This window comes from Excalfactoria chinensis, chromosome 18 (genome assembly GCF_039878825.1).
Source record: "Excalfactoria chinensis isolate bCotChi1 chromosome 18, bCotChi1.hap2, whole genome shotgun sequence".
Lineage (NCBI taxonomy): Eukaryota > Metazoa > Chordata > Aves > Galliformes > Phasianidae > Excalfactoria > Excalfactoria chinensis.
Genome location: NC_092842.1, coordinates 2492029 through 2515063, shown reverse-complemented (window position 1 = coordinate 2515063; position 23035 = coordinate 2492029). Strand labels below are relative to the sequence as shown.

Genomic DNA, 23035 nt, shown 5'->3' with positions numbered 1-23035 from the left:
ACTACCAATTCAGGGAAGAGAAAGACATTCGAGCTGTGGGAATTGGGATCTGAATTATTTGCAATAGGTGAAGAGCCACTACCCATGCTTCCCATCTGTACAGAAAGATCTGGACAAATTTAGCCTGGATATACTTAGACTGTATCATTGTATGTTCTGGGTCATTTCACACCGGGGAAGATGTCAACGTTTAATTGAGATTGAAAAATTGAAGGGAAACAAAGGCTATTGAAGGCCTAAATGGGGTTTGTCTGTGACTACCCCATGTGGCCAGAATTCTCAAAGGGTACTTAGCCTGGGGAGGAATGTTAATGGCAGGAGTATTTTAGAATTATAAGAGCTACAGTGAAAAGCAATTTCTTGCTCTTCTTGTCTTACCCCATAATATGAAAACTATGGTGTTATTCCATTAGATTAATGGTTAGGTAAATTTAATACAGGTTAGAAGGAAAAAAAAAAACCCTACACCTGATGTACTGTGTAGTCAGTTCATGTAATTCACTACTGCAGGAGGTCAGAGAGTGATATGCTGTTGCTGGAGTTAAAAAAAGAGCTCAGTAATTTTACAGCCATTAAGAGCATGTCATTATATCTGTGAATGGGGGAATGGAAATCTCGAACTTCAGAATGCAGAGAAAGAACAAGCTTGGGAAAGAAATTTCCTCATCTTCTCCCATCACCTCTCACACTGCTGAGAAGCTGTATTAGACTGGGTTACTGCCATTACCCTTGGAATTGCCAGCCAGCAGCCTCCATAATGTATGCAGCTGTGCACTGGTGCAGCGAGGCACATCAATGGTCTCGTTCAGTTTACTGAACAACACTATGTTTCCTTGCAGGATCGAAGAGCCCATCCATGTATGTGTTTAAGGGAACACATTCTGCCTGCACCCTGAAATGCATCGGCCACAGTACTTCCCATCAGCAGATCCTCTCCATCTCTTGTGGGCCTATCCAGGAGCACACGAAAGGAAGGGAACACCGTTTTTGTGGTACTTGATTACTAAAAGGAAGCTGGAAGGAACTGTGTTTCTATGGTGGCAAATGGCAACAGTAGCAGCCAGAGGTCTCCAGGTAAGACAGTTCATCCTCTAAATTTTCACAGATCCATGAGATCAAATTAGTTGGTAAATCTGGACTTTCCTTCACAGTTCCCCTTTTCCCAGGGAGAACCATGGTATTAAATACCCAATGTCATGCCCCCACTCTCTTTGCTAACAGCTCATATTTGGATGAGGAGGAGTACTATTGAAGGGCCTCTTGGGTCCAGGAAGGATGTCATGGATGTGGCAAGCACACTGTGAGCTCATGGGACACTTTTTTGGGTGATGTTTCTCTACCTCCCCCACTTCGTGATTCATCTGCACATTCAGGTGCCAAGCTACACCTTCCTCCCAGCAGCCAAAGGCAGACAGTTGGGTTTGTCACATTCTTACGGATTAGCCACACATGGGAAACCAGGGCTTTCTCCACCTGCCTTTATCTTCAAAAACTGAATTAATCTGAATTTAAATTGGCATTGTTTTCTGTGTGGTGTGTGGAACTGGGGAATAGCTTCTTGTTTTAGTCAAGTTCTAATTTGGTGGAGAAATAAAGCCTAATAAATACGGCACAGTATTTATTCTGCACATCTGATGAAGACATCCTTCCTATAGTGCCAATACAATCCTTTTTCTTTCTAGAAGCTGGAGACAGGGAAATGCAAACATTTTGTATGCCATCAGCACATAAAACTCATGGCTGAAGCGCTCAGCTGGTGCAAACTGGCACCAAGCAGTGGCTGGCAATGCAAATGCACCCACCAACCCTGCACAAGGAGGTGGCAGAGCTGACCTTGCTTTGCTCTCACACATCTCAGAAACACTGCTCCCAACCTGTGCAATCACACATGCATCTCCTTCCAGCTTCCCTGCGCTTGCTGTCTGCTCTGTCTGCAGGAAGCAAGTACAGCCCTCTGCTCTGTGCCTGCCTGCCTCGCCAGCTTCCCAGGGTCCAAGTGGCCTTTCTCCAGCTCAGCTAATCCGTCACTGCTGTATCTGTCAGCTGGCGGATAATGTATGTGCACCAGCTCTGAGGTGAGCAGGGAGGGATGGAACAGACCCAGGATTTACACACAGAGGGGAGAGGAAGAACAAAAGCTTCAGACATGATGCTTTTCTCCCACTGTTCCCAGCAAGCTTCCCATCCCCTTGCAGGGGGAGCAGCCAACTACCGATTCCAAATTAATCCCAAATGTTCACTATCTCCCTGCAAATAGCCCCCGAGTAACTCGCATAGCAGACATTTGCCAGAGAAAGAAAATCAGGGTGCTTTCCAGGAGCACATTTCCTGCTCTCCTAGGTGAGTTTGGACAGCACTTCCATGCAGCTCTCAGTGCCTGCCACTGCAGATGAGCAGATCTGCAGTCACAGCATTCCCTTATCAGGTCAATCCGGTGCTCTAAGCCCACAAGCTGTATGCATGCCCCCCAAAGCCCCCAGCCAAATCCCATCTGCAGCAGGCAGGGGCTGCACCCTGATGGAAGGAGCCCAGCTGGCACTGCTTCAGCTGGCCATCATCCTCCGGTGACAAGCCGTGCTTTACAGCTTGTGAATCTCTGTCTGTTCCTGGCTATCTCCAGGCTCTGCATGGCAGCCAACACCTCACTCAGCTCCCTCACCTCCCTGTTAAACAAAGCTCCTTATAATTAACCACCACCCAAAGTCCTGCTCCTTCCCACAAGGCCACCAGGCCCTCCCTGAAGGGCAAGCTGTCTGTTTCTAAAGGCATGGGTCGAACAGCAGGCAGAGCTTTCAGTAACACGCTCCGAAAAGAATGCTATGACAGGTAATTATGGTGATCCCTGTCGTGGAGATCAGAGCTACACTCACAAAGCAATACAGCTAATCTGTGTGGTAGGACAAACCTGAATTCTTGCACTCATGTCCAGTCCCACACTGCACTCATATCATGTACCACACTGAGATATGTGGACACACACCTGCTCCTGGAAATTCCCAGAGCATTATGGGCTGCATGCTGGAGCAGTTCCCAGTGCACCGGGCAGGACAACTGCAAGGTTTCACAATGAGCTGATGAACCTAACAACGCTCAGCATCACTGCAAGCACCGCATCACCCAGAAAGGCAGAGCGTGCCTTTGTGAGGCTCACTCTAATTGCACGGAACTGTGACAGCTCTTGTGGCACCATGTGAATTACTTTGTCAGCTGGACACTTATCACCAGGAAAATAATAAACACTTAGAAACAGGGTACATCAATGATGTGCATGGCCTTTGAAGCACGATCGGTTCCCCCATCACCAAAGCAGGTGTCTCTACTTGATGCTCTTCTTGTGAAGCCAGAGAGGCAGAATCCTGCTGCATGCTTCTGGTAGGATGGAAAGTAAACAGTAATTTACCACCTGTTCTGCTTTCAAGTCCTCGCTGAAGAATTGGAACCTGGCATTACCCCCCAAAGACGGACAGAAGTCAGGAGTGACACCAGGCAGTCTGCTTGTAAAGGTGGCCAGAGGTGGCCCCAGAAGGGCCACATTTTCCTGTCCCAAACTTTTTCATGCATCTGCTCTCTTCATTTCCAGCTCTTCAGTGTGAGTGTCTGTGTGTCTTCTGCAGGGTTGCATCCCTGTAGGGCTGGATGTTTGGCATGGGGAGAACCTCATGGGATCTGCATGTGACGATATGTATCACCCAGATGGGATTCCTCCCCATTAACCAAAGCTCCACCACTTAGTATAAACCGATGGTCTGGATGCTTTCTGTGGTCATGGGAGAAAGATTGGCACGTCCCAGGGCAAATTATAGCCATAGGGCAGTGCTTATCTGGGGAAGGATGAGTTGAATTACCACCTCACTAGGGCTATGTAAAACAGAAAGGACATGCAGCTCACCTTGATTTGGCTAAAATACCTGATCTGCCCCTGGGGTAAGTTAGTAAAGCTCTTCTAAACCATGCCAACAGCACATTTGGATTGATCAATAGCCCTGGCTCAGCTATCCTTGATATGCAGTCCTGTTCATCTACAGCAATTACCTAAAAGCCTGAGGAGGGGAGGAGTTCAAGTAATTTAGCAAGGGGACAGGGCCTTTGCATTGATTAAAAATATAATGGGATCTTTGCAATGGCTTCAAAGTTGCCCCTGAGCTACTTCATCAGCTTCAGGCAGGAGCTGCAGAGCTGCTGGGGCTTTGCACCTGTCCTCCAGCCCAGCAAGCCAAACACGGTCAAGAGACCTCTTTTAGGCAGTGCCTGTCTGGGAGGGGCTGTGTCTCTATAGCCCCGTTACAACAGCTGGAGATCACAGACTGAAAGAGAGATGTGCCAGAGATTAGAGAGCGTGGGGATGGAAAGAGGGACAGGGCCAGCATCTTTAAATCGATGGAACAATCAGGCTGAGGCTAAAGCAATTTTGAGATTAGACCTCCTTTATGGAAAGCAGTGATCTCTTTCTGATGAAAAAGCCATCCCAGCCTCTTGTTGTAATCTTAACTCTGCTCATGTACTTTCCATGTGTCTCCTGGCTGACCCACTTCCTTCATCTCCTTCACTTGCTTCCTTCAAGTGCAGTTTTAGCTCCAAACCACATAAACACCTTGTTTAAATTGCTTTAATCTCCAAGTGCTCTTTCTATTGATTTGAAACAGTTAAGCTGTCAATCAGCCCTTTCTCTTCACACTGTAGACCAGGGAGGAAGATTAAAATAACAAACAAACAAGAGGCGGATGGGCAGGGACTTTAGTCTGAGTTTTGCAAGGGATGCTGGCTCCTAAGAGGTGGGATTAGGTATAAATAAAGTACATCCAACCCTTGAGATCTGTAGAAGGGAGTTCAGAATGGAAGGCAGCATGTGATGCTGCCCAGAGAGTGGTGGATGTCCTTGCAGACAGCCAAGGTCAGGCTGTTGGGGCTTTGAGCACTGCTGGAGCTGTGGTGTCCCTGTGCATTGCAGGGAGTGGGACCAGATGGCCTTTAAGTGTCCCTTGCAGCTCAAATGATTCTATGATTCTGTGTTTGTGTGTTCCTATGCTCTGAGTACCTGTATCCTTCAGGCATTGCATTCAGAGCAGCATCTAGGTGTCTGTTCAGGCTCAGTGCCACATAAGTGCTTCTAAGAGGCAACCTCAGTGTTACAAGGTTTGCAGTCAGCGACGATAAGATAATCAAAATTCACATGGCCTCTGAAGCCCAGATTGCTTGCATCTCTGCCCCCCAAATCTCTGCAGAAATGCCATTGAGGAAGGACATCCAAGCTGGACCACCGACACTGTGGATGCATCCCCTGGCACGTCCCCACGCCTGGATAGCACACCAGGCCATCTGCACTCAGGGCAATCCTGATGGCAGGCTGGAGGCAGCAAGCTATTATTTCATCATTACAGCAGGGATAATGACAGGGCCAGGGAGGCTGATTGCTGCTAGAGAGGTGAATGGTCAAGGAAGAATGAAGGAGAATGAAGATGAGGTATGGCCCATGTGTCTTTGCAAGAGGTGTACAGCTGGCTTAGCCTTGCTCTGGTTGGAATACTGATCACAAAAATGAAGCTGAGGGCCTGTGGATAGAGTCCTCAAAGTGGTCATGCACTGAAGCCCAGTTCAGCGTTAGTCACACGCTCTGAAAAGCTACACATTAATCACATTATGCAAAGCCAATATTAGACAGAGCAGCACTCAAATACTCCATGAGCTTGCATAGGCTGAGGAGAAGCCCTTCTGGTGCCCCACTTGTTTCTTTCCCCAACATCCCTCCAGAATGACAACGCCAGAAGGAGAAGGACCCTAATATGACCAAGCAGCAGCATCTGCTCACCCCAGGGCAAAGCTGCCATTCTGCAGCTGGGCACAGAACCATTCCTGGAAAGAGTTTGCAGAAGAAAGAAGCTTGAAATTGATTGGGTCATTCATTTGAATGTGTAATATAATTATAATAATCATAATAATAATAATAAAAACTCTTTGAATGGGTTTCTTTGCCCTTCAGCAATTCAGGCAGCTGCTTGATTTCCATTTGGCATCAAGATCCTTTTATTGATACACTATAAAAACGTGCATGTGGTGGAAAGGTCACTGGAGAGCTGGCAGGAACAGGGGCAAACCTTTTGCTGCAGGGACAGCAATGCTTTCATTTCCTCCTTCTGACTTTTGGGAGAAGGAGTGGGAATAGACACTGGGGCAGTGGGGTCATGGAGAAAGAGGCAGAGATTACAAGTGAAAAGATCACCTTCTGAAATGAAGTGACAGTCCTCCAGATAACATCTCCTCCATTACAGTTCTCTCTCAAAAGGCATCAGTGTTAGGCACAGACTAAGACGAAGGTCCTGGCGAGAAATATGAGGTGATCAGAAGAATAAAGATGGCATAATGAATTTAAACAAGCAGCAGATTTAAGGTCAGTTGGACTGGTCTTTTACTTCTAGCTGTACAAATAATTCCTTTTTACCATTATGAATAGTCTTTGGTCAAATGTGAGAAAGGGAAGGGGAGAAGGGAAAAGGAAAGGGAAAGGATAAGGAAAAGGAAAAGAAAAAGGGAAAAGGAAAGGAAAAGGAGAAGGGGAAGGGAAAGGATCTATGTGATTTTTGGAATGATTTGCAAGGATGTTGTGATCATGTTGCTTCTGCCTGGGAGAGCTTCAGGAAACCCTTCTGGATCTCAGGAGAGGACAAATTCACACAGGGAGCGATGTCACATGGAGGAAGAGGGTTATATGGCAACGTTTCTTTTCTGATGACAAAGCAGGGTCAGTCCAGGAAAACCAAATTTCAAGAAGGGAAAAGAGAGGCTGTGAAACAAGCAGATTGTTTTTCATGCACAAAAGACAAAGGCAGAATTGATTTCATGTGTTGAGAGAACTTCAATCAAATGAATAAAGAACACTTTCCCCTCCCTTTTTCCACTCGTTAACAGCTGGCAGTGATCACACACAGCAGTGAGGGCTACAGCACTGAGTGGAGCATCCAGAAGTGGCAGTGGTGAACGAGGACTCCAACAGCAGGACAGAAAGAGGGCTGGGAAGAGGTATCAGCTCAAATAGAGAAGGACAGCAGCAAGGCCACAGCACAATTACTTGATTTGTGGGTTTGTTTGAGGGCTGATGTGACACCCACGCGCTGAGCAACAGCTGGCAACATCTGCTGCAGCTCCTCCCCTTCTCCAGCTTCCAAACACTTGCTGTCCTCATCAATTCTTCCTTCTTCTCCTCCCCTTGTGCTTCCTGATTGCTGCAGTTTGCTTTTTTTTTAATGAAGTCCCATATTGGGGCTTCAAAGGGGAGGTGTACAGAAGCCAGGAAGAGGGGGGAGAGAGGGCCCTCCAGCCTTTCAGGTTAAAACTGCAAACACACACTTATGCATGCACATTGAAAAAGCAAAGCAAGAAGGGAAATCAATAGCCCTGGTCAAAACTCATTTTCAAATCTGAATGAAGCTTGTGATTAGTAGAACCTTGCAGAAGCCATGGTTTCCAGACTTGATCTCATCCTAAAATGTCAGCTTTGTGGAATCATGCAAGGTTAGGAACCAGAAGGACTCCCAGAGGTCAGCTAATCCATCCCTGTGTCAGACAGCACAGTGTGCACGAGGTTCACCAGCAGCAGGAAATGTCAGCTCCCTTCTCCGGTCCGGCACTGTGCTTGGACCAGCAAAATGCAGCAGGCAGAACCTGCTTTCTTTACTAATGGTCCTCCTCATGCCAGCTCCACAGATGGGCTTCAGCATCCTTGCAGTGGGGTCAAGAGGGATGGGATGAGCTGAGTGGGATGATTGTGTCTGATGAAGAATATATTCACACAAATCCAGTGCTGTCCCCAAAATTATGGTCATTTTTTTTAACCTTTATTTCATCAAATGGCACTTTTACCAGCACAGTCAATAAATAAGTGGAGATGGGTGGGAGGGTGGGGGGCCAGGCAGGGACAGATGGGAGCATGAGAGAGAGGAAATGAGAAAAATAAGCTTTGGCCACCTGAGCTCATTTCTGAAGGTGGTCATAACTGCTGATTAGCGAAGCCTGGCTTTATTACTATTATTTCCGCCCCAGCCCATGATGTAAATGTCAGCTTCCAGCAGCAAGGAGAGGACCACTAATGGCTGCAGCAAAGCAAGGAAGGGTGAGGAACTTCCAAATGAGCTTGACATTTTCTTAACCTGATACAAACGGAGGCTGCAAAGGGCAGGGAAGCAACCCATCGAGTAACTGAGAGGGCTATAAATGAAGAGCAAGACCTTGCTTAAACACAGCTATTTGTAATGGGCTGTTGAGCTGCTACAGAGGGTGAGCTGTGGGAGTTTGCATTGGGAGGGGGTGCCAAGAAGGTGGGTGGAGCAGCAGATGTGTTCACACTCCCTCTTGGCAAAGAGGATAATAACATTTGCCTTCTTTAAAGGGAATACTGATGAGGAGTCAGTAAGTGTGGGCTGGGCTGCTTTCCGTGCGCTCACTGTTTTCTCTTTGGGCTGATGGTACGGGATAGTTTGAGAAGCAGGACTTCCAAACTGGAAAAAAAGTAAAAATAAGAAATGAAGCTACAGAACAGGAATGATTCCCCTGCTTGCAAAACTTAGAACTCCAAAGGAATCAAAAGAATATTCCATCCTTCTTAGGGGAAAGATAATGAAATATCAAAAGCGTAGTAGTATGGGAAACACATTTCTTCAGATGAGTCAATATAATGATAATTAGCACAGCCACCTAAGACTTGTCAAACAGATTCAGTTCTTTGCCTCAGCCTGCTTCAGACCAAGACTGGTCTATATCACAGAGTCCATGCTCTTGGTCGCAGTCCTGTGCACCTCAACACTGTGACTCAGTTCTGCATCTCCCTCCTGGGATCTTCCAGTTGGGAATTCATCTCACCTGGCTCATTTCCCCCAGAAAGAACTGATGTCAGCCCACAGTTTTAATTTTGCATTTAAAACCTATTTCAGAGAAATGAGGGCTTAATGAAGGGTCTATGGTGCTGTGCCAGACCAAAGGTTTCTTGAACTCAGTCTTGGACAGCAGACTGCAAAGCTTCAGAGAGGGTTTAAGATCAGTGCACAAAGAATGACCCTTTCCTTGGGCATGTTTCCAAAAGTTACGTGTCTTACTAAATGCAATTCATGCCACTGGAAGAATACTTGGGATTTGAGGTGCACTTCCACTCCAGAAAGACCAAAGCACCAGAACTTTCCTTGAACCTACACGTAATCTCCACATTATTCTTGCTGCATGTAGGTACGTGCTTATTATAGTTCAGTGGAGAAGCACAGGATGTATTTTACCACAGATATACTTGCAAGGTTCATTATTGATTTTAATGGACCTGTGCCAGGAGGCAACGGCAAGCCCAGTTTTTTAGAGAGAATGAAGGAAGACTAAATATACTCAGTCCTTGCCACCTTAGCAAACATTTATCCATCCAGTTCTGTGTGATGAGAAGTCTCTATTCCAATGAAAGAATTAAATTTTAATGGGACAAGAAGTTGTTTGTAAGGTGTCACGGTCCAAGATAGGAACAGATTACTGCACTGCAGGGGAACACAGGAGGCTGCTGGTAGAAGAAAACGAGGTGATAACTTATTCCTGAAGTGACTGATGGCACAGGAATAGGTGATGCAGAGCAGAATGGATGTAACCCCTGATAACAGCAGAGATATTCCCTTCTTGGAAAGAGGGCAGAGCAGCTCCTACCATTACACTGGTTGTAGTTGTTGCTCACAAATGCAATGCTGAAGTTACAGAGAAGGCCAGTAAATCCCAGTAAGGACTACAGGGCTCCTCATTGATGTATACTCAGTGCCATGGGCTTTCCCAGCAGCAGGAACCAGCCTACAGGAGCATGTTTCCAAGTTAACACCTTCCCCTCTTTGCAGATGGACTCTGGGTGGGGAATGCTTAATCCCTCCAGGCAGTGGCAACCAAACTCAATGCAATTGAGAAGTTGGTCATCTTGTTTGGACAGAGAAAGGCTCCCATGGTGGTGAAATTTTTGCTGGGCTCTTCAGGTCTACTGGACTAAAGTTGGTGATATAATGTGCATTAAGGAACTGTGCCAGCATGGGCTGGCAAATGGTTTGGGCAGCCAACACCTTCTCTGCTGTGCTTGGCGCTGCAGAGTGGGCACAGCAGAGGTTGTGCGCTCCCACAGTCAATGCATGCGCCATGTTTCACCCCATGGAGAAGTCAGTTCACTTCCTGCCCTTCAGTGGCCTCCACATCTTCTTACTTCCAGTCATTACTGGCCACGGTCTGGATTTAATGAGGCCAGAGTTCACTGGATGAAATAAATGCAGGTCCTCGCACCTTCTAAACCAGAGCTAATGAAAAATATATGCTCCCTCACTCCTGCTCTCATTTTCACATCCTGCAAATTATCTGTGCTAATGCACGCAACTCTCTGCTCCGCCGCGGCTTCAGATGCTGAACTTTGAGTCTTTGTCACATCAGCCTGCACCAAGTAATTCCGTACAGAAGTCTGACATTTCCAGTTGAAAAAAATAAATTGATTAAAATTCAACAGGCATGTAGTGTTCAGCTTTTAAAGGTCGGCGATTCTAAGGAACTATCAACTGTAAAATAATTCAGCATTTAGAGGGGAGGGGCGGCTGGGGGGGGGATCCTGGGAAGAAGAAAGAAGTGAAGAACATCAGAATCATTTACCACCTTTATTTCACTGTCAAGAGCATAATTACAGGTAATTTAATTACCTTGTAATAGAAGGGCTCCATCTTGCTGAGCATTGTGGCCAGATCCTGCTTTGTGGTGCAGTGCCAGTATAGGGGACCTCTGGCAGTGACTGGTGTGTTCCTGCGGGTGAACATCTGGGACCTCACCAAATGAAGATAGGTGGTGCTGTTTCTAGGCTGCTACTCATGACAGAAATGGATTTGGTTCATCTAAAGACTTTCTGTTGCCTAGTGGAAGGAAGATGGACAAGAATGGTACAGTTGTGGCAGAAAACCCAGCTGAGAGAACTGCTTTCATCTGGGGAGGATGAATCCATCCAGGCAGGGGTCTTCTGTCGAGCTCACTACTGTCTGGATCTGTATGTCTCCTATAACTTCTTGATGGGGGTTCTGCTGAACCTGGAGGCCAAGATGGCCGCACGCTGCCCATATGTGAGCTGCAGAGATGAGTAAGGATCTCAAAGAAAACCAGGTCAGGGTTTGAAGAGCTGCCTCATCCATTTCACTTTACTGGAATGCTGCCTATATCCTAAAATTATTCAATCTATGTCACCTGCATTTTGCTTTTTGAGGTTCGTACTACTTGGTTTTGAGTTAGATCAGGTTAGACAAAGAGGAAACAAAACCCATTTGCATCAACCTAAATGGATCACCACCATTTACATGAGAAGAAAGTTTGGGCACAAGTGGAAATCTTGCATGAGCCTTTTGTGATAGGTTCCTGTCTCTGCTCTTGATTGCTCTTGATTGTTATGAAATACATCCTATGACAATCATCTGGATCTCAGTGGCAGAAAGAGACAGAGGAGGGGTTGGAACCCACTTCTGAGTGGGGTTGGAGGCAGTGAACATGGGCTGTGGGCACTTGGCATCTTGCTGGCTTTCTGGCTGTTGGCTGGCAGGAGGTGGGCAGTGTGTGCTCTGATTTCCTATCCCAACGATGGGATCAGAACCTGTTGTACAATCCAACTGTGACCCCTAGAGGTCTTTGAAAGGAGAGTACTCTCCAGACACACAGGGAGAAAAAAAGCATGAGCAAGGGATCTCCTTGGCCCTTATCACTCAGTGCCCTTGAATATCAGGGCACATGTGATACACTTGTGATTCATTATTCCTTGTAATATTAGATTCTCTCCACACTCACACAGTTGCCATGCCATTGATATCAGTGGAAACCAGAGAACTATGCCTGAAGGGAAAAACATGATCCATAAGGTTGCTGGTGAATTGTGCTCTACAGACCAGAGAGCACCAGAAGGACTCAACTCAGGGAGCAAATACACACATCAAAGCAGAGCAGGATGACTCCTACCGCAAGGTGGCTGTAAGAAGCTTCTCCATGAGAAATAGTGACTGAACAACAGGTCAAATCAACCTGGAAAATCATAACAAGGGAAAAGAGAGAGATAGCAGCAGGCACACTGCTGCTGGGTAACAGTGCAAAGGAGAGACGATGTAAAAGGAATGCTGTGTCTTTTTCACACGAAGCGCACCTAATCTCATTTTGCCAACTCATCTTCATCCTTAGGCCTCTGTCTTACCTCATCTCAATAGGATTCCACTGAAGTACACCACTGCAAACTCCTGGCAAGCTTTTGATCTTGCTGCTATTTGTATCACCAGAAGAGAGTCCCCTGCTCTTTACCTTGCCTAGTGGGTCTGTTTTGCAAGCAGTGGGACACCTATGCACCCACATCTCCACCCAGTACTTTATCTCAATAGTGGGATTCACCTACTGATAGCATAGACATCACATTGTGTGGCATGGTCTAGAACAACCACAGGCATGATTTAACAGTTGGACTTGATGATCTTATTGGTCTTTCCCACCTTAATGATTCCATAATTCTGTGGTCTCCCTACAGACCTGGGCATTCTCCACTTAAATTCCCTTCTCAGTGCTACAAACAGACAGCCACAGCCTCCAGTGCACCACATACTTAATGCAGTTCATGCTGAACCAGGCTCACTGCACACCATCAGGCTGCACAGTGGTCTTCCTGCATGGTTGAGACACTCCAGGTTTCAACTATTCTGGCAAGAAAATCCATAGCCTGAAAAATGAGGCAGAGAAATAGGAGGTCCCCTTGCAGCTCCGCATCCCACCAGTGGTTCTGTCCTGGGGAAGGTGGGAACAAGGTCTCCCCTCTGAACATGGTTTGCTGACTACCAGGCCAGGGCTCAGCTGTGAATCAACAGCAGTCAGCCAAGCTGCTCTGCCTCCTTCCTCCTCCCACTGCTACACAGCAGCCAAAAAGCACCATGTTGATTATTCAAGAGTGGACTCTTAACAGCTCTAATCAGCTGCTAATCCAATAACACACTCAGCTGAGCCACACTCTCTGCTCCCAGGTCCCAGATGCAGAAAGAACATTTACAGCTGCCTGGCATTGATAATAACTGCCCAGCGGTCAGGAGGAGAGCTCAGCAAATGACTCAGTGCTGCTGAGCCAAGGTAGTCCCCACCTTCCCCTGGCCCTCTTTGCCCCCAAGGAGCACAGACTGTTGTATGTGTGGTGGGGTGCTGCCTTCTGCTTTGTGTGCAGCCCAGCTCCCCAGATCCCTAGGACAGTAAGCTGCGTCTTCTCTTGGGCTTCCCCTTGGCAAAGCTGCTTTAAATATAATAAATAAAAGAGGAAGCATCAAATTCGTCTTTCTGAAGGCATTTGAAATGCAAGATGCCAGGGACCAGCCAGCACAGCCTCGGGCCCTTTCAGTTCTCCAACACTTCAGTGCAAACTGTGAGTGTTCAGCCTGGGTGGCCTGGAGCCAGCATGCAGGGGAGAAGCATTAAACGCAGAACCATCCCTTCCTCTGCACCACCCCAGCTTTCCATCCCCAAGCTTTTCCTGAGGCAGGCAGAACAGCGTCACACCTGCTTCTCACTGCCTTCACAGCCTGGTTCTCAAATAGAGATTTTGGCAGCATCTCCTGCTAAGTCCTCTCTCTTTGCCCTACCTTCCAGTTGGCAAAAGCCCTCTATGGGTTTTCGCTCTGTTTGTGCTCAGCCCTCTCCTACACCCACTCTCTCCCTTAATCAATATCCCTCATTAACCATATGATTACAGATGACTTTTCATTTTCCTCTGGGTGCACCCTAAGAGCTGCAATAGCAAAAAGGTGTGGAAAGCTGTTTCTGGGCTTAAATAGCAACTTCTCATCATGAGCTGAAACCGGTTTATCCTTATACTGAGATAACTACGCAGCCGTGTGTGCAGGGATTTGTGTGGTCAGGGCATGTCACATTTCTGTTCCTGGTAGACTTACTAATGAGTCCAAAGGGTGTGGAGAGTGGTCCATACCCCACTGAAACCCTTCTTTGGGTACAAGAAGAAAACATGCAAAATAAAATAAGCCAAAGAAAGATCTGTGCAGAGTATTTCGTTATCACCAGTTCTTACAGTGCCCAAATGAATCCAAGTGGTTATTTTTCATGAGCAGTGCGTTGGGTTAGGGAAATGCTGATGTGGGACCAGAAGAAGAACCTTCAACCCCTGCTTCCTCCCCGCTGACACAGAATGTGCAGACAAGTTCATGCAGTGTTTTCCCCAGTGCTGTTTATTTTGGGTAGAGTGCAGATCCTAATAGGTTGGAATGGCTCCAATGGGGCTCTTCTGCTCTACTGTGTGCGTAATCTCCTCCCTGCGACACAGCCCTGCCTGACTGTATTACTTGGGCAAGAGGCTAGAAAAGCCCCAGGGATGCTGAGACTCTCTACATAGGAATATGAGAAGAGATGAGTTTTTGGAACTCAAACTTTGGACAACAAAGTGAAGATGTGCCACTGACCCACTTTCTTCCTGCCTACCAAAAAGAGGGAAGGACCCATCTATGTATTAAGCTCAGTTGCCTACCATGGGCAACTTCCTACTGGGAAGCAGTGATGGTGCACAGCAGCTCCTCCATGTTGGCTGCTGGATGGTAGCCAGTTTGGGGCAGCAAGTGTGCAAAAGGAGGATGGAGCCCACCTCTAGGCTGGGTTTGGCACAGCCCATCCCATTGGCACCAATCCCTGCATCCAGTGTTCCTGGAGCCGCACGCTCTGCGTCCCCACACTGCTCTGCCCCTCCTTCCTGTCATTCGGTGACATAATGAAATCAAATTAAAGCCCCATTTACCAGTTTTATTGCCTATTATTTATAATACTCCAGCTCCAAAGTGCTGTTTTATAGAGTGCTTAAGCTGCCATTGCTGGATAGAGTTTGCCATAAATGTCTCCGCATGCACAGAACATAATGTCCTCGCGTCGCGCAGGAAAAGGGAAGAGATTATTCTCAATTATTTCATATAGTCTGTTTTATTGTCTTATTGTAATAAACTGTCATACCCTACAACACTTTAAAATCAATAGTTTGCATTAAAAGTAATGAAAAGTAGTTATTAATCCCGCTCAGTGCTTCCGCTCTTCCGCTCACCGCGAGGCCCTGGAACAGGGACTAGGTGATAATTATTCATTTCCGATCAATAGGAACATTTCCCAGCGCTGCTGTGTGTATTGCTGCTCTTGCAGCTGTGCCAGTTGATGATGATGGAGGCTGGGGGGGTGTTAGGTGCTTGGCTGTGCCTCAGTTTCCCTGTGTGATTTGCCCATGTGACAGAACTGTTTTGTTCGGGGAGGGGGGATGCAGATAAAGCAGGGTTTGGTTTGGTTTGGTTTGGTTTGGTTTGGTTTGGTTTGGTTTGGTTTGGTTTGGTTTCCCCAAGAGCTGCCCGATTTTTGTCATGCAAGGGATTTTTTGCAAACACTGAAAATGAGAAATATAGTATTGTCCCACAGCAGATTTTCCTCATTATTGGACTAACTCATACTGAGCTCTCTTCCTTGCCCAGGCTGTGACCCTGTCACTTGACCCACGTTCCGCTGATGGCCAGATGTTCCTGGGACACCCATTAGTGCCTTCTGACTGCTGTACCCTGACGACCCACATCACAGGACCTTGGCTTGAAGGTATGTGTCCAGGTGGACTCTGGTACTGAATGATGTGGTGTCACTCATTGCTGTGTGAGTTGGGATATGACAGGAATCTGCTGTACACACATTCACATACAGAGCCCAAGCCTTTGTAGAGATTTATTGTGAGCCTGGACCCACTGCTGTCCATGAACATAGGCAGTGCCACCCTAAGCAGACCCAGCATCTCTCCAGCACAGTGAATCATCCAGCAACCACCCCCTGCTATTCCCAAATCCAGGCTTTAGGTTTCCCTGGCATGTCAGACCTTGATAATCCCTAAAATCTTGGATTTATGCATAGCTTGGAGGCATAGATCTCATCTCCTGCAGAGAAAATCCTCATCCTCTGTCTGCAGGACAGGCTGGACTTCCTGCTCCCACAACAGCACACTTACTTCTTTGGGGGAGTGGGAGAGGGGCAGAGCCAAGCAGAAGCAAGGGCTGAGCACAATGAGCATAGAGAAAAAGTAGAGCTGAATTCCAAGTTTCTCTGCAATCCTGCAGCAGGGTATGCAAATCTCACAACAGCTGGGCAGGAGGAAACAGAGCTGAATCTCAGCTGAGAACGATGGAGAGAGTGAACAAAGGGCTGAAGGGACACACTGAGCAAAAGGCCCATCCTTTTATTTTTATTATTTTTTAAATCACATTTCCAATATATGTATATATTTTTCAATGGGAAAACCCAGCTGGTTACTTGGATTGACTCTGTCTCTGATTCAATGCAGTTGTAATGAAAAGAGCTCACTAGCACATTAATTGCCATGATAAACATCAGCATCACCCAACCACATGCGTACACACAGCTCGGTGGTATTGTGTCAGTATCAGAGCAGCATTTCTTCATCGCCGCCTTCTGCAATAACTGAGAAATAGAACAGAATCCTCGTACAAGCGAGAAGGAGTTATCAGTGCTTGATCAGATCTTGAGAGATTTCTTTATTTTTAATAAAGTCCACCTTCCCCCTTGTTTGTCAGAAGCACTTTGCTTTAAATGTTGGATGAGCAAAAGCAGGAACTACTTGTGTCTGCGTTCACTCAGGGAAGAAGACAGACAGGCACTTCCACTCCTCATGCCCAGAGATTTCAGTGCATGTGGGAGCATCTTTTTCCAGCACAATGGCTCCACTTTGGTGGACTCTTTTAAAAGGAAAAGAAACCAAAGCATAAGCCTGTAAATTCTAGTTTCCTAATTTCTGTGTGATTCCAGAAGAACCAAGTCAGTAACCCTTTCCTACTCTGCATGCATCCCATAAGGGGGATTTATGGACCAGGCACAGCAGTGCCCTCTACATATGTTGTTTCCACCATCCCTCATCTCCCACGTGTCCATGAATTACAACTGTCTGCGCCTCCCCTTGTCCATAGATGAAGCACACTGGCACCATATGAACATCCTGGGAGTGGGTGACACATGAGGGACAGGGGGGCTCTTCTGCCCAGGACCAGCACTGGGAGAATGTCCTATGTTGGGTGGGATGTCCTTTAGTTTGTTGGGATGCTCTACCTTGGGTGGGCTATCCTACATTGGGCAGGATGTCCTTTGTTGGGTGGGATGTCCTATGTTGAGTGGGATGTCTTTCGTTGGGTGAGATGTTCTTTGTTGGGTGGGATGTCCTGCACTGAGAGGGATGTCCTTCATTGCGTGGAAAGTCCTACATTGGGTGGGATGTCCTACCCTCCCATGCAGAAGTCTTAGTGCATGCAAAGGGAGAGGAGGGAGTTCTGGGAGTCATTGTCCTGCTGGCTCAGTGAGATGGGTGGGAAGGATGGGTCTCTTTTTCCCACCTAGATGGTAGGGCTTTAATCTAACCTTGACATTATCTGAAATTAAAATCAAACCTGACATGCGGACAGTGGCAGAAATGAATTACACCTCTCCTGTTGGTAGATAATCCCCTTCTAATTCCCTCACTTTATTCAGATGAGAGATGATTTAGGGAAAAGAGAGGTAGGAAATATCCTCCCTTTTGCCTTCTCTCAGATGGCAGCACCCCGTGTGGGATCACACAGCAAACATTAACCCCAGGCTAGCAGCACCCCGTTCTGCATCTACCAAACAATGTACAGCTGATCTTGAGGCTAAGGCAGATTAAGAGAGAGATATTGCCTCAGTGCAAAAGGGAGCAAAGGCAAAAACCCAAGCAATGTATCAGGGAACAGCAGAATGAAGACAAAAATGTTGATGCAAAGCAGCTTTATGCATTCCCATCTCACCTTGCCCACCCCTCACCTGTGAGTGTGAAAGCCTTGAACAGCCAGCATGCCCTGGTCAGAGGAAATCGAGGTGTTGGTGGAGATGCCACAACTCTTTGATCCATCACTGCAGCTTCCATCATGAGCATGGAAGTGAGGAGATGAGTTGTCTGCTCCTCCTTCACAGGTTCAAGCACATCTCAGAGCAGCACTGACTGAAAGCAGGGGAGAATCAGTGCTTCCAGCAGCTCTACAGCATTTCTTCCCAAACACTTGTAAAGTTTTTCCACCACAAATGATGTGACTGAGGACATCAAGATGGCCTCGCTCTCCCCACAGCTGGCCAGAGGTGCACGCATTGAGTCAGTTTTGATTAATAGTGTAAAGAACAATTTTTAATGCAGTTTCCTAATCTGCCTGATGAAAGCTTCTGCATAGGAAGTAATTATTTACAGAGCCCCATATCACCAGCTGGTTCCCCTCCTCCATCCAGACTTTACTTTTCTCCAGTTCTAATTCAATCCCTGGCTATGAGAGTGGGTAAAATCAGCTTGGACTCTGCAGCACAATTCAGTCTCAAAGCCATTCCAGCCAATAATGGCTCTAAACAAAATATAATGAGTAATTCACATAGTAATATCACCTTAGTTACATTCTTTTGAACAGGCTTTTCTCTCTTGCTGTCTCCACCCTCCCGTCCTAATAAGTATATCTAAAACTAGAGAAAGAAATTCATCCGCCTCTTAAAACATCAATAGAATTGGGAGGGAAATTGCAGGAAGAATAGATAAAAATTGCGAGGAATTTTGCCCTTTTTGTGGAGCAGTGTTCTCAGCATCACCCTTGCATGCTGGGTAATTGATTTTCCATGGAACTCTTAGGGGTTATTTTTTTCCAATTTAGTTTTTGAATTTTAAATGCACTCCATGCCAGTTAGCTGGGCCTGCACATAGAAACCTCCTGTGTTATCCTCAGAACAAGCACAGAAAGGACACAGCAGCGCTGAGCCATAATCCACCTGTCCTACGGATATGCCCTAAAACTACTGAATGCTGTCTAAACACTGACCATAGAATCATAGAACCAGCAAGGTTGGAAAGACAGCTAAAATCATGAAGTCCAGCCATCAATCCATCACCACTAATGCTAATCCATTCCCATGCAGAGGGTTATGGAAATGATTAGGTTATGCTTAGCTCTCCCCATGGAAACATGGGTCCTAAGGCTGAAGTAGCAACATAGTTTGACTTCTGGTCAAGGGGGCCATGGGATTGCCCTGCATTCATACCTGTTTGAAGTGCAGTGAAAATGTAGCACTGTACTCCTTCCCATTTAGCAGAGTATGAATTTCAGAGACAAAACTGTAGCTCCAGGTGGAACATCAACACAATGCAAGCATCTGCATTGCAGTTCTCCAGCATTTGAACTAAAGATACAGCTCCGTTACCAAAAGCTGCCAGAGGTCCATCAGCAGCTTTGTGTGACCCAGAGAGCACAGTGAGAGGGTATGGATTACAAGCACACCTTCTGCTGGAACAGCTGATCCCATCCATGGCTGTAGAAGCTTCTAACACCTGTTGGGCGAGTGCTGGAAGGAGCAGCATTTAACAGCAGCTGCTACACACGGGCTATTTTCATAACACAGGCACAAGACATAATCTTGACTGAGATGCCCAGCAAGAGGCTAACTGGGAGTCGACAGCTAGCAATGCACACAGCTGCGACTCACCAAGGCAGAGCTGAGCCAAGAGCAAGAAGCCATTAGAAGGTAATAGTGTGAAAACACTAATGGCCTAGAGCCAGATTTGAATTAACAGACCAGGAGAGAAGGAGCCTATCAAACCTTCTTGGTTTCCCGTCTGGCTTGTTATAGGACTGCAGTGCTGTCAAATTGCAGGGAGAAAAAGGTGGCACATCCCATCCAGGATTCTTCCCCCAGTGCTCTGCAGTGCATAACTTCAGGCTGTAGGATCCTCTGCTCACTGCTCGTCCAGGCTGGGAGGTTAATGAGGGGAGGCACTGAATGGTGGACCTAAAAATTAAAGACCAGTAGGGCTTTCGGCAGGAATTTACGGGCAACTTTAAAGAGTGTCACATCACAAAGACATCCGAGTGACTCTGAGAGCAGATTCTACTTTATTCTCCCTGTTTGAATTACCCGAACTGAAAGTAATTATCCACTGAGTATTCAAGAGAGCCTGTACAAACGTCAGTGATGGATGAACGTGCAATGGAGTTCGTTCCCTGAGACCCCATCCAGCACGAATGTGAGACAGAATCAAACTCAACAGAAGTCTAATCCACTTTGCAAACCCTTCCACCACCAGCCTGTACCTGCTGGCCTTCTGCACCCTGAGTCACATGCTGCTCTCAGCATCTCTGCTGCACAGTGTCATGGGTGCTTTTTGGCTCAAAGCCCTCTGGATGTGGGTCTCTGAGGCCACACACTGGCCCATTGCCTTTCCACAGATGGTTCCTTTCCCTCCCTCACCTCCCGTCCCCAAAATAAAAATGAGGTCTCTTTGCAATTCTGCATTCTGCTGTGACCGACAGCACTGGGGTGAGACCACTTAGCACAGATGGCAAATTATCCTTTCCAGCTGCTCCTGGGTAATGGGGACCTTTTCCAGCTTCATAACTCTTCATCCTTGGGTTCTTCTTCTTCTGTGCTCTCAGGGGATCTCCGTGCCATGAGGACAATGGGTTCCATCCTCACTGAGTCCCAGTAACTCCCAGTAGCTCCCAGTGATGTCAGCTGGGGCTACTTTCAGATTGAGAGGACAGGTCCCAGGGAGGGACCTCCCAGGGATGACGAAAGGGATTTTCAGTTCTCCAGGCTGTGCTCCCATCTTCCAGCTCCTCTTTTTCTTTCAGAAGTTCTTTGTTTTCTTTCTTCAGTGGAGGGAGTTCACAGAGGTTGTCAGGGTGGACCGCAGTCTTGTAAATACATGTGTGACCTCTCATAGCTCTTCTTTGAAAAAGTCCTTTTATTTTTTTCTCTACTAAAACACATCAGTAAAACACCCTTAGGGCCCCTTCTTCTGACTGCTGTGAACATTTCATCTCTTGTTGATGCTCCGTCCGCCTTCCTCTGTTCTCTGCCTACAATCAGTGGTTCCTCAGCTGTGCTCCCAACAGAAGAGCACATACATACAAGAAGGCCTCCATTGGTTTCACTCACAGTTAAAACAGCCCCTTCCACTCCAGCAGCGCTCCTCTGTTTGTTGCTCTGGTTGGAGTAGGTGGCAAAATTTGGAGCTGAAAATGAGAGGGGTCCACGGAGAGGTCTGTCTGCCACCTCTGTCACTCCAGTTGCCTTCCCCTTTGTGGGATACAGTCCCACCTTCTACCTGGGGGGGGTCAGAGCTCCACGTTTGCTCACACGAAGGCAAACCTTGAGAAAACAACCAAGAGATGCTGCTCATTATGAAGGAGCACTGCAGAACGGGAAGAAATTACAGGCGAAGCGCCTTGAAAGCCCTCCCATCTTCTAAACATTTCTCTCTGGTTTCTCGCCGATTTCAAAGGTCGCTGGGAGCTAATGAACCTCAGATAGCAAAGCTGTCTCTTGTTTGTTTGTCATTTCGAGTTCTTCTGGTTGATTAAGATCCATGCTGGCAGTAAGGTATAAAATAGCAGGTTTTGGTGTGGATAGTGAGTATGCAATTCCTATCCCCAAAAATGCTGAACTGAACAGGAAGGCACCGTTAGCCCCATAGACCAGAGAGCAAAAGCACAGGTAGGAAAATGAAGATTTTCCTTCCATGCCAGTAGATTTCTCCACCCTTCCCTTTGTTTTTTTTTTTCTCTCATCATTTTCTGCTTTGTTTCACATGTTTTCAGAAACAAAATGAGTTTTTGGTTAAAAGCAGAGAAATTGAATTCTTGGTTATAGGCATAAACTGATGAAGAAGCATGTTCAGAACAAGGCCCAATGAGGCAGGTCTCAGCAGACCATGCTCCAGCGTGGGACTGTTTGCATATTTCCCTATTTATTCCCAGTTCCATAGGCTTTCATTGCCATCCACCAGCTGAGTAGTGCACCAGGTGTACCCCAAGATGGGTTGATTGTAGTGCTGCCCTATGTTAGGGAATGACAAGATCTGTCATCTTTTTCCACCTGAGGACTTCATCTGGGGTGTATCTGAGGACTGTGGCTGTTTCTCTGGCTGGTCACCCACTTGGGGTAACAACAGAGGCCTAAAGGCACAGATCAGCTCCACAGGCACATCCCCATGTGTTGTGGCAGGTGGATGGTTGGGATAGATGATCTCAGAGGTCTTTTCCAGCTTCAGTGATTCTATGATTCTATGACACATCCACAGCCCTGTTATGAACGCCTGTCACCCCCAGCTGAAAAACAATCCAAGCTGGAGTAATGCTTATTGCCTGTGAGTCGATTAGCTATGCAAAATATTCTCCCAGTGCATGCTAGATACGTTGGTCTGCAAATACCCTGTGCATATGAAGAAGAAATCTGCCACATCAGAGCTCTCGAGTGATGCAGACTGGTAATGCATTGGAGCACAGGAGGCTTAATGACTCGTAGGTTTGTCAGACTCATTCTAGTTTGCATTCATGCTAGCACATGCTAGTCAGAAGTATGTTAATATCCCTATTCAGTGCCGTGGCTGATGACTCATCTTAGCCCTGCCCCACTGCAGAGTCCTTGAGGGCCAATTCTCCTGCTTTCATCAGCAGCATCTCATCTCTCCTCCAGAGCTCTGGACCCAAGTGACGATGGTAAAAACAAAAAGCAAACATCCAATTCCATTTCCCACCTCTCCCCCTTCAAGCCTACTCAGAGCTAAAGGATGAACACAACGCTGTTCTCCTCCCTGTTCAGGAGCTGAGCGTTCACAGCACAGCTCTGAGCAGCACCCATGGTTTGTGCTGGAAAAGATCCCCCAGCAACTCACTGAGCAGCAGCTGCCTCCCAAGAGCTGTCGACTGAAGTGGGAACGTTCTGCTTCCACCCGTACCACAAGAGAAACAACCCTGGGGAGAGAAATCTTTCTTGATGGAAGCTTTGATGTCTGTTTTTCCACCTGCTGCACTGGCTCATGGGGCACTTCAGGGCATCCCTCAGATGTGCTCTGCTCCAAAAGTAATGCCTGCTATTTTGTGGTATTTCCCCATGACATCAGGCAGATGTTGCTGGGATGGCAGTAGAGGCTGGATCTTGCCACCAATATCCTATTGCATTTTGTTGCTGTGTGACAGAT

General features: G+C 46.9%; 1 protein-coding gene across 1 annotated transcript in view; it reads left to right on the top strand.

Annotated features, from left to right (window-relative positions):
• Positions 1 to 961: 961 nt before the first annotated feature.
• ASTN2 (astrotactin 2) overlaps positions 962 to 23035 on the top strand; it is a 273672-nt gene continuing 251598 nt past the window's right edge. The window contains exons 1-2 of the mRNA XM_072353115.1: positions 962 to 1074; positions 15492 to 15609. Coding sequence (XP_072209216.1) covers positions 1045 to 1074; positions 15492 to 15609 — 148 coding nt within the window. The 5' untranslated portion in view covers positions 962 to 1044. The remainder of the gene's footprint in view (positions 1075 to 15491; positions 15610 to 23035) is intronic.